Genomic DNA, 12,394 nt, shown 5'->3' with positions numbered 1-12,394 from the left:
TTGAGGCTGGTTAACAAAGTCTTTACATGTGCTTCTGCTGCATAGAGTACTCTAACTCCACTAGTATTTAAAGATCTGTGTATGTTTTTTTACATGTATGAATATAAACACCAGAGAAACAATTAATTTCTGAGTGCCTCCTATATCATATAAAGTACCAGGACTTTATTTCTGCATCTCTTAGAATAAGAAGTTTTTCAGCTTCTTTTGCATTTTTTTATACTTCAGTGACACAATGGATCTTGGGAGCAAAGGAAGAATCCACTGCAACATGAAACTCACCTGCTTTCTGCTAATCATGGCAGTGTTCTGCATGACACCTTTCCTCTGCCATAATCAAATTAACCCTCTAGCTCTTGGGCGGGCAGACCCCCAGTGTTGGGAATCTTCCTCAACTGCCTTACTGGAGATGAGGAAACCTCGCATTTCTGACTCTGTCAGTGGCTTTTGGGACTTCATGATCTTCCTGAAATCATCAGAGAACTTGAAACATGGGGCTTTGTTCTGGGACCTGGCTCAGCTCTTCTGGGATATCTATGTGGACTGTGTGCTCTCCAGAACCCACGGCCTAGGGAGAAGGCAGCTAGCCGAAGCTGAGCAGAAGATTGCTACTCTACATTCTCAGTTCACAGGGAGAAACCAAGGTTACTACTCCTTTAATACATGTCTCATGGGCAATAACTAGAGTTTAGTCAGAAAGAAAGGACATACAGGCTTATTGTGTTATGCGGTAATAGTACAGAAAAAAAGGACAGTGCTGCCCAAACAGCCCCTACTCCTCCCAGTCAAGTACAGAGCTCTGTTTATGTTCAAGGCAATTTCACTAAAAGTTTGACCTCCAAACAGCCTGAACTCTAACAACAGCTCTTGGGTTTCAGTTTGGTGGGAAGGAGGGGCAGCAGAAAGTAAAACGTAGGAGAATTCAAACAAAGAAGGAAGTTCAGCAACTGAACACACAAATATATTCTTGTGCACCAGCATTTTTATCACTGTTGTGCTATGAACAGGCTAGTTCTGGATTCCTCATTCCAAGAGGTGCATCACCCCAGGAATGCATTGCACAGCTACTGTTCAGAAGGGTTGGCAGTCTTTCAGCATAAGAATAAGGATATGTTTACTTGCCATCTCACAGTCAACCACTAGGTATTCTCTATTTCCATACCGGTAACTTTGCCCAACACACAATGGCAACAGACCTAGGACTTAGATGAGTGCAGGCTTCAGACATAGCTGTATCTTCAGGAAGAACATCACTGTTTGTGACACTAAATGCTGCAATTCCTAATCTCCAGGTTCCCAGCCCCAGAGCAGAACCCCCAGACCTAACTAAGCATCTCTATATACATGTCACTTACTCTCCCCATTCCCAGAAGGGAGATAAAGCATAGTTTTCCTAAATCTCACACCCATCCAAGGCTTCAGTTCTGATTCTGCTACCAACAGGTGCATTCTTCCCTTGAGAATATCTACTTTCAGAAACGGGCAGGTACTATTATTTGATGGAGAGGTAGAAGTGCTGTTGCAACACCAACAGTACAGCTCCTTGGGCCCACAGTGAGAAGGCAGAACTGCCTTTACACTTCAGACCCTTATCTCCACTTCCTAGATCAGTGTCTTAGTTACTAAGGTGTTTGGGGGAATGTCCATGGAAAAATAAAGAAATTCTCTGGGCAATTATCCATTCAAGTGTCTCTAAAAAATGGACTTGAACTCAGGATTCTTGTACCCCAGGGACACTATACCACTGGACAGTCCTGCTGTTGCCCACAAACCTTAACATTTTTTGAGTATTGAAAGACAGGATTTGAGATAGGGGTAAGGACCTCTCAATCCTTCCTATTACCTATGGACAATTAAGCCAGGAGATTGATTCAAACACAACTATCTCCTTAGACTGAAGGACTCACACATACAGGGCTACTTTCTAAACTCTGAGCCAAACAACCACTACTTGCATTTTAAAAGCAAGGAGTGGATCCTATCCTGCTCTGCAAAGGATCTGAGCAATCACATAGCTCTGACTGAATCTTTACTGTGTTAAGATATACTGCTGGCAAACATACTTCTAGTTTCCAAGCAGCCCTCAACATCACAAAGGCAACAAGTTGGTCAGTCCTGACCAGACTGGTGTACTTTTGGGTGCAAAAGGAATGCAGCTTTAGACACACAAGGCAGCAGTACTGTCAGAAACTGAGACGCCCACCAGGCTAAAGCATCAGATGAATTTTTTTTTTCAGGATTGCAGCTTTGAATATCACTGTTTAAACCCCCTACTTAGCCTTTTGTTTACATCTTCGTATCTGTATCACACTGTGATTTTCCTAAACAAAGAGCTTTTGTTCCAGTCAAGATTAAGAGTAACAGTCTGATGTATTTTGAAGAATCAAATTATGGGGTTTGTGATTAATGCTGACTTTTGTTACACTTATACAGAGATATTTTAAGCACTACTAAGTATTCACACTTTAAGACAAATAAGGATTCCTCCCTTTCACTATTCCTTTACCTCTTTGTTTTGTGAATTGTAATCAGTTAATCTGGTTTCTCTGTACAACTGATTAACATCAGTCAGTAGGAGGCAGCTTATAGCAGTGACAGCATACATTTTATGTTTTGGAGGAGCTATCTAACTTCTCATCCAAGTTTCCCAAGTTTCTTAACAAAGGCAGCTGCTTTAATCTTTATAACCCTCGATCCTACTGCCTTATTTCAATCAGTGAAAGCAAAAATCAATTGGTAATAATTGCAGATAGGAAATGGTAATTCTATTCAAGACTGTTAGGATGTGATTTCTATCTGTGAAGAGATGTACAAACCTGTTTTCTAAGCCTCATGAGCAGCACTAACAGCACTTGAATTACCTTCTGTACTTCACATCTACATGGACAGGCATGAATAGCTTTCAGTTGGCTTGCTCTAGGTATCAAAAAATAAAGCAAGTTTTTTTGCTTTATACTGTTACTTTACTAACTATAGATAACTTCTTTATTGCTCCATACTTAAGTTTTTCAAGTTATTCCTCTTAAATAGTCACAATTTCAATATGTTTATTTGTGGGTTTTTTGGGGGGGTGGGGGTTGTTTGGGTTTTCTTAAAATTGCAAACAAGGTCATAAATCAGGAACAATCTGCATTCACTGTAGTTCCTAAAACATACCACTGAATTGGAAAAGCAAGACAGAGATCTGAACTTGGTACAGAAATACTGATGTTAAGGTGTTATTATTAGCATTACATTTCAGAACTAAGGGATAAATCCTGTAAGATCATTATGAAAACTGAGTGTCAGGAACTGAAATTTTCTAAGAAAAAAAATAAATAGAAGCCCACCAAGCAAAAAAAAACCCAAGTGAAGTCCTTAGTAAAGCTTCTTAGTAGTACTGAACAAAGCCACATCTTAGAAGCACTTCCACAGTTGCCAACCCTTGGTCCTCCCAGGAAACAAGTCTCTCTGAGTGTGCACCAGGACAGTGGCAGAAACAGCCTAGTTCAACTTACACGTTCAAACATTCTTTTCTGAACCAATCTGGACCCATCAGGCTGCTGATTGTAGTCACTAACATGTCTGAAGATACTCTTAACCTCTACACAATCCATGAAAAATACAACAAAACCAGAACAACTATGAGTAATCCGACAAACTGCCTGAATCCACCTAAAATGCTACTTAACCCAGCAGCATTTCAACTTCCCTAGACATTCTACTGAGAAGTGTTGGTTAGCTTTAAACTGTCATGAATAGGGAGAGGCTTCCACAGTTACCTGGACAAGGAATCTTTAGTAACTCACCCTTTTCCCCTAACAAAATCCGGACACTATGGAAAAGCAGGTTACATAAAAAATATTTCCAATATATTGCAATACTGCAGTTAGATACATTATAGCTGTAAACAACGCTTAACAAGCCAAAATAAGACTTTAGAACCACAAGAAAACCACAGCTTTTGTACTCAGAGCAAATCTTCCTGAAGAGCAGCTGTACCAGCAATTCCTCCTCAAGAAGCCACATAGCACATCCTCAGCATAAACATTTGAAGACTACGAACCCCAGAACCTCTCTGCCTGTTCTCTCCTTACCCAGCAGTCCCTATCCTACCTTACCACTCAGTGGCCACAGCTGTGCACACCTCCCTCACAGCTGAGATCAGCACCTGGCCCAAGGCAGACTAACTTGCTTTCCCAGCTCTGCAGAGTGTCAGAGAGGGCAGTGGGGCAAAGGCTACCATACATCTGAGATCTAGTAAGCAAACAGGTATTGTGTTAACCAGTTACTTTTTCAGAAGACAAATATGTCTAAAAGAAAGAAAACCTATCTGTTGCCTTTTAGAGATCATTGCAAAGACAATGCCCCATAGTTCCTCAAGGAAATCATAAACGTGCTACTAAACAGCATGAGAGATCTCATCCACTGGGCAGGGAGGTTGTTAACAAGCTGGTGAGTCAGTAGGATTCTGAGTGACGTAAGTAATTTGACTCTGCTAATTACAAGTACAAGAGTTCTATAGGAAGGCCGAAGGAAAAGATCCATACTGGGGGAAAAGATCAAAGAGAATTGACACTGAAAGGCAACTTGCAAATGGAGGGATATGGATATCACCAAAGCAAGAGGCTTGGGGGCAATGCTGATAAAATAGGGACCAGCAGTACCTAAAGAGAGGAAACACAGATGTGGGAAGCTGAGTATTCAGCTGCTCTTTGCTGTTCAGAAATTATTTACTTATATGCATTTTCATGTCACTTTTCAGGGATATTTTCTCATATTCAGAGGTCGCCAGTTCTGAAGAAGAGTCATTTGAAGATTTAATAAATATCCACATGCATAAGAGTAGATCTACATTACTTGGAAGAATCATTGGAGAGCTAGGAAAAAAGAGGAAATTACACATTTAGTCCAAGATCTTGATTTGTAGATTTTTTTAACTACTTCTCTTTATTTTTTGTATTTTCGTCCTCATTTCTGGCAATTTACATGATGAAAGAAAGAAGGCCTGTAAGCATGAGCACCATATCTTTGATTAACTTGGACTTATGGGTATTTTAATTGCCTATGAATTTAATCTCCTTAATAAACTGCATGATTTATAAGCAGTTTCCTACTTTAATCTGTGTGTATGTCAGGCTTCTTGTGATCCATGTGACCTATTCAAACTACTGTCTTTTGAGTGCCAAAACAGGAAATAATTGATCCTTCACTAAAACACAGACAAGCAGAAAAGGAAGTTGTTGTAAAACCTCCACTGGCCTCAAGACAGGATTAGAGTCTAGAGGGTGATGTTTGATGGTATGCAAAGTTGTACACTTGTACAAGGTGACCACTGCTCAAAATCCTACTAGAGAGAAATAGTACATATTTTTACATGAAAAATACCTTCCAAAAATGTTTTCAGTTTTCCAGTAAAATAAAAGGAATAATAGATTTTACCAGCTCCTCTGCTTTCACATTGCATTTTTATTTCCCCTAAATTCTTAGTTTTAAAAACACTACTTAAAATATTACACATTCTCACTTGAAGTGTTAAATCACAGAAATTCTCATACATAACTGAAATTTGTTTATTTTTTAGTTTGCAAGTTCTGTGTAGACAAATCAGTTTCCTCTGACTGTAACTGCTAACTCTAATAGGCAATTTGATATTAAACTCATGCAACATAACTTTTCTTAAGTACTATGCTTTTCAGTAGCCTTCTCAATCAGATCAGCCTAAACTCCGTTACACATGAAACAAAGCTTTGGAATATATAATTAACCTGACTTTTCTGCCAAAGGTTCCAAAAACTTTCACCCAAAGCAAATTTATTTTCCCAGTAATCACAGAAAAAATCATGTAAAACCTACGAGTATTTGGAAAACTGATTTAGTTTCAGTGATGTGACTAAAATCCTTAAAAGTATGCAAATTTTCTTGAACCATAACTGGTTTTGGGCACACATGCACACATTTACTATTTTTTATGTGTCTCCTGCAGAACAGTGATAGAAAGATGCTGGATCTGTATTTTTTCTCTCTGAAGTGGTGCTGAATAATTTGCATTTCTCAGGTCTTTAAAATCCTTCTGGGCATTATCAGAAAAAAAAAGTTCCTTGTTGCTGTCATCAACAACAGATCCAGGCACAATTCCAAGGAAGTAACTCAACAATCAACACATCAACAGCTGAAGTGAGAGAAATGGGCAATCATTAGCACTGCTGAGGAATCCACTGCACAGGAGCTGGAAATCATCAATAAAAAAGGAACAATTGTTCTCCAATCCCTTCCTGGGGAATTTAGTAAATCAGAAAATCTCTTGTACTGTGTTATTTCAATGCAACATCTGAGACATTTTTTTAAAGAGTCAGACATGACATCAATTACCTTAAATAGTTCAGTGAAGTTGTAAGGTGAATGGTAGTTTCCATCAGTTACAAGATGGTGAAATTACTTGGTTGATGAGGTCAGAAAAGGACCTGCAAACTTGCTCAGCTGTAGAGAAAAACTCCTGCTGCAAAGCAGAGTGTTGATCTGAAAAGTAGAACAGATTTTAAGTCTTTCTGAGCTTTTGGATGCTACCAGAGCCCTGAAAATGAACTCTATGAATCTCTAAGATAGCTCTGTAGAAACAACAGCTTTTTCTGTCATATTCGTTATTACATCCTCATTATCAAAAGTGAGGCATCCTGAGTGCTGAACAAAGCTCTGCTGTGTAAGATCATTGATTACAGAAAGATTTTGTACTGCTGGAAGTCTGCCTGGGACTACAGTCATAGTTACAGTGTCACAGAAGTGGCAACAGAAAAGATCTCCGGTGCCCTCACCAGTTTAAGTTTGCTTCTTATTTGACTAATGAGACTGATTTCCTATAATGCAGTTTCAAATTAGTCCAACATCAGGGGCTGTATTCAGAATATGCTCTACCTTACAACATAGAGCTGGAGTCCTTGGCTCCAGGCAAGATTCTGAGTTTCCTCTGTTTAAATGATTATGAACAATATTATAGAATAGACTGGATGAAGGTGAGAAGACAATGTCAAGATGACTGAGAGAACTTATACCTGGTTGGGTTTGGAGAGACAATGCATCCTTCAGTTTCATCATTAGCTGCTGCAGTTCCACTTCCTCTCTGACTTCCTTCTCATCAAGTGGTATCTGCACTGCAGTGGGAGTAAGAATTGTATTTCTCATGGTGCCACTGAGAGAGTTTTCTGTCAATTTAGGCAGATACGTTTGATCCTCTGTTGCTTTTTTATACTGTCTCACAAAGGGTCTGTCACTCTGCAGGGACACTGACTCCAGAGGGTCATCTGAGAACAAGGTCATCTGAGGCTCCTCTTCAGTGGGAACCTCACATGTCTCTTCAGTGAGAACCTCATATGTCTGTAAGAGCTGCATTCTAGTTGCAGAGTTGGGGGGATTCAAAGATTTCTCATCTGCATGTGTTCTGGAAGTAGGGCTTGTTTGGACAGGATGTCACTCTGCAGGGACACTGACTCCAGAGGGTCATCTGAGAACAAGGTCATCTGAGGCTCCTCTTCAGTGGGAACCTCACATGTCTCTTCAGTGAGAACCTCATATGTCTGTAAGAGCTGCATTCTAGTTGCAGAGTTGGGGGGATTCAAAGATTTCTCATCTGCATGTGTTCTGGAAGTAGGGCTTGTTTGGACAGGATCTAAACTGCCCTCTCCTTTCCTCTGAACATGTGGATTTCTTGACATCATATTCTGACACTGTGCAAAAGGATGCTCTGATGACTGTAACATTGTCTACAATATAAAAAAAACACAGAAAATACATTGTGAAAATAATGATATTTTGGTTTGCAGTAGTATTAAAACAGCATTGCAGAAAATGCTACAAAAATGCTGCAGGTGGCAGAGGTATGTATTGTCTGTGAAATAAGGGCCTTTTTAGAATCTCAGAGATATTTTAAAGGAACAAGAATCAATACAAATGAAAAGAAATAAAATATTGTCTTAAGATGTCTGTATTACATCCCAGTACAAGACAACAATTAGGAATGACAAAAGAGTATTTTTTTATTCAATAACAACACAGGATTCTTCTCTGAAGAAAAGAATGTAATGAAGTATTTAACACTTCTGGTGGAAACCATTTTCTCAAGTGTATTGGAATACTCTCATTATTTTCATTGCAGTAGTATGTAAATTTCCCAATAGGGATATCTGTGCTAAATGCTAGGTATACACAGAATGACAAGAAAATCCCTGCTGCAAAGAGCCTGTTGCTTTCTCTGAAGACAAGAACCTAAGATGACTGAAAATACAAGTGGAAGGTGCATGAGATAGTACCAAGAGTGCTGGTCTGCAAGAAAAGTATTAGTACGGTAATTGCCCATAGCTCTGATGATATTTATCACTATACCTGTATTTCTTGCTTCATTTGCTGCAGAGTCATTTGGAGGTTTTCATGGTTTGCTCTCAGTCTTTGGAGTTTTGCCTCTATTTTGCAGTTTTTTTCTTCCTGGCAGTTGTGAAGATACTGCATTTTGTCCTTCCATTTGTTGAACTGCTGTTTCACGTACCTGCCAGGGACACAGGAGGGTGGATTTTTTGCTAGATCATACATACACAAATATATGCAGTCATAGAAAAGAACAAACACTTTAGCACAAACTTAATTCCTTTCACCAGTTCAGAAAATTTGTGTCAGCTTTGGGATTAGCGGCCAGCATTCCAGGAACTGGGCCGTCCATGGAATTAGCAAGAACAGGAGCGTTCTAGATAAGGGAGCTGCAAGCTGAGTGGAACTGTGGCCAGGACTGAACCTTGTATCTTAGGGTTTTACCTTTCCCACAAAGGTGGCTGCAACAGGAGAGATATTATTGCAGTCCCTCTGTCTAGAAGCAAACTACTTATGGCAAGTCCCTGACCTGCAAACGATTCCCATTATTTGCACCAGTCAATAACAAAGTAAAAGCAGCCTCTACCCCTTTGACAGAGTTTTTTCTTGCTCATGGTATTCTATGCAGTTTGTTTGATGATACCAATAGTTTCTGCACAGGCCACTTGTCCTTGAAAAGACACTGTGATTTTTGCAGTAAGAAGTGCCACCATCCCACACACACCAGAGACAATTTAGAAATTACCTACTCAGAGCACAGTATGATGAAAATACCACCCATAATTCTGTTCTAGTTGGGATTTCTCTAAGTCAGGGTAGAAATATAATTTTGCCTTCCTCACAGCTGAGGTGGAGACAGTAAAGTTTGTTAACACTACAGTAATAAACCAACTGCTTCGTACCGCAGAGATGAGATGATAGTCAGCTGCTTTGCTTAGTTACATCCAGAAGTTCATCTGATTCACTTTCTTTCAGTTATACTTTGGCTTAGAGACAAGAGCCCCATCAGTTTCAATGGAATTATGCAAGATTTGTCTGAATGGGACAGCAAGTCAGACCATTTAAAATTAAAATTAATATTACAGTGTTCTCTTATAACAGCATTTATAGGGTCTTTACTGTAAAATGCTGACTATCTTCAACTAACTCAGAGCCCAGTTGTGTGAACAGGCAGTGACACTGGAAGGTGGTGCAGAAATAAGAATAAAGAGCATCCCATGAGTATTGTGATTCATTCACCCAGTTATATGATAAGCTCTGGGTCAGAGATTGACGCAGAATTTCAGGAGCAGACTTCCCAGATATCCTCTCAACTATTACTATCTAAATGAAAGCTGAAGAACTTTTCCATATCTCTTTATTTTCCCAGGTGAGAACAGAGAGTGAGGTAAGGACACAGATTTAAAATGAAGCTACAACTGTTTAGCTCTAATCTTGGAGTGCCCTTGTGCAAATTTGGAGCAACAATGGTATACTGACATTGAATGAAAGAAAACAGGAACCGAGGGAACTGAACATACTGAAGGAAACAGAGTAGATTCAGGTTCAAATTCCAGCAGTTTCAGTGGTCACAGACATGGTTATATTTAGAGTACATTCATATATAACTATAAAACTGATGGAGGGGAAGGCAAAAATGCAAGAGAAGGTAAGAATCATTGCCCATACACCAACTTCCTCCCCTGCCACCCAAACAAACAAAGCTCCCAAGAAAGTTATAGTTTAGGAATTAATATTTTATCATGCCAAAGGTTTGAATATCAGAAGGAATTTCTGTGATAATCTGTCATGGATTTTTTTGCCAACCGTTATTGTATTAAGCCTGCAATCTCTATTTGATTCACAACATATTTTTTAGACAGATATCCTACTTTGATTTAAAAGTTTCATGCAAATTATGAAATTTGTTTTCATTAAGCCTCATTCAGAAAAGTTTGAAAAAGTATGATATTCTGATATTTTTATGTAAATAAGCATCTTTTCCCTTAAAAATTACCTTTAGAAATATAAACTAGCAATTGAAGAAATGTTGATGAAACCAAACAAAAATACTTTGCTTTACCATACATTGTTTTTCCAGTGATCTCCATTTACAGTTTTTGTTGATGAGTTTTTATCATTCATCCTCATTTGATAGGATCTTCTTAAATCTCAAAATCTCCAAAGTATGGAAAAATCATCTGTCCTCTAGCCCAGCCCAGGAGCAGTGCTGCCCATCACTCTTGTCAGTGTGCTACTGCTTTACCCACCTGCTGTTACTGTGAATGCTTTTGATGGATTCATGCATTTTTAACAGATCTGTTTCAAAAGTGGCTATTGCCTAGAACAAAAAAGAAGTATCTGTTCATAACTGTATCAGCAATAAAATTTTACTGTAAGAGGACATGGCAAATTTACTTGTTAACTTTTTTAGTTTAACTTATTAAAATCAACAGATGCATTGAAGTATTTCTAAAGGCTGTTAGAACAGACTGGAAAATTAATAGGACAAATTCTTTGTTCTATGACAAATTCTAAGTGTATGAAAATTTGTTTTAAATTAGAGCAAAACCCATATGGCCTAGAATTTCTGCAAAATTAATCTTTTAATTTGGGAACAGTCTTTCCAAGTTCTGCAACTCCTTTGGGACAAGGAGATGGAGGGAGAGACTGGATGTAGAAGAGAGAAGACAAACTCCTAGTCTTTGGATGGAAGTAGCAGTCTCTGGGCCATGCAGAGAACAATAGCCCAGAAGTCAGGGAGACAAACACATTCCACCTAAGCTGCTTATATAAATTGGGCTGGAATCAGGGCTGCCAGCACTGGGTCCCCAGGAACTCCATACCCATGGGTTCCATTAAAGCAATCACTGCACTTACTGTCCACATATTTTGAAGCAACATGGAAATAATCCATACTATAAGATGTTGGAAATCAGTATAAAACTGCTCAAATAGAATTCTCAGCCCAGAGATAAAATGAACAAGAGAGCAATGCACATGACAGAATCCCAGTATAGAGATGCAAGTCCTGTCTCACTGTCATCTAAAATGAGAAATACCAGCCATCAAAATTATATGTTTATGCAAAGTCTTCCCACAGCTTCTCCTGCAGATATATGCTGGCTGCACTATACCTTGAGCTGGGCAGCAGAGTCCTAAAAGACAGGTCTTCCAAAGGGCAGCTCAGGAGTAGCAGCCAAAGGAGTGACCTGACACACAGGCTAGTTCTCAGTACTGCACCCCTTGGTTTCTGGGAAGAACAAGATGACTGGATGACACAAACTGGTTTGAACACAATGCAGTGTTCTCTATATTCCAAGTATGTCCAGAGCTACCAATCTCTCAAATACATATAGAAACAAAAACTGCTATGTACATATTTTTAGCTACACTGTCCTACCCACTCCTCTAGCATTGTTTCTATGCAGGGAAGCTGGAAATGGATTAGTGGAGACCTTTTGTGCATTAGCTATTTTAGTTGGAGTGGACACTACTCTGGGTTCATCCTTAAGAGGGGCCCATTCTGTCCTGTTGCTATTGCCATGGTGACAAAAGTGGCCTGAGTCTAATAAGAATTAAGGCATCCTTCCTTGACATTTGCTTTCAGTAGGGGCACATGATGGCATTTTTTACTGTCAGAATACAGAGAGGACTCCAGTCTTATCTAGTCTTTAGTGTGCTACTCTAAGACAACCCAAAAAAACCAAAGCAAATATTCTTACAGGTGCTTCTGAAGGTCATGGAAGTCAAGGAATTAGTCACTAATCTTGGGAAGGTATCAAATTCAAGCTTCACTAAGTTTACAGATTCCACATTTTTCCATAAGTGAGAAATTAACAGAAAAGTGAAGCTGCTCATTACGTTTTCATGGTTAATTAGAATTACTGCTTCATGTTTTGCTCACCTGAGCTGTTGTCTTGCCTTGCTCCAGTGTCCTACTGTCATTTTCACTCTTCTGCATTACATTCCTGTTTTCAGATATGAACCTGGGTGACTCTGGGACACAATTGTCCACTGGGAAAGACAGGCTTTCAGGGTCAGGTAGTGGTGAAGCACTGAGTTCTGCAGGAGGACTGTA

At 39.3% G+C, this 12,394-nt stretch overlaps 2 protein-coding genes across 2 annotated transcripts in view; one reads left to right on the top strand and one right to left on the bottom strand.

The window, feature by feature from the left end:
- Positions 1–235: 235 nt before the first annotated feature.
- Positions 236–4,889, top strand: LOC103804881. The gene is given in 3 exon segments (XM_009077515.1): positions 236–644; positions 4,745–4,786; positions 4,789–4,889. Coding segments are annotated over 3 exon segments (552 nt in total).
- A 1,505-nt stretch (positions 4,890–6,394) lies between these two features.
- Positions 6,395–12,394, bottom strand: part of DYTN (dystrotelin) — an 18,276-nt gene continuing 12,276 nt past the window's right edge. The window contains exons 10-15 of the mRNA XM_009077513.1: positions 12,221–12,389; positions 10,584–10,654; positions 8,356–8,515; positions 7,542–7,736; positions 7,029–7,317; positions 6,395–6,498 (exon numbers count right to left, since the gene is read on the bottom strand). Of these exons, the coding sequence (XP_009075761.1) occupies positions 6,395–6,498; positions 7,029–7,317; positions 7,542–7,736; positions 8,356–8,515; positions 10,584–10,654; positions 12,221–12,389 (988 nt within the window). The remainder of the gene's footprint in view (positions 6,499–7,028; positions 7,318–7,541; positions 7,737–8,355; positions 8,516–10,583; positions 10,655–12,220; positions 12,390–12,394) is intronic.

The sequence above is a fragment of the Acanthisitta chloris genome, unplaced genomic scaffold, assembly GCF_000695815.1.
Source record: "Acanthisitta chloris isolate BGI_N310 unplaced genomic scaffold, ASM69581v1 scaffold15786, whole genome shotgun sequence".
Taxonomy (NCBI): Eukaryota; Metazoa; Chordata; class Aves; order Passeriformes; family Acanthisittidae; genus Acanthisitta; species Acanthisitta chloris.
This window is presented reverse-complemented; position numbering and strand designations above follow the sequence as displayed.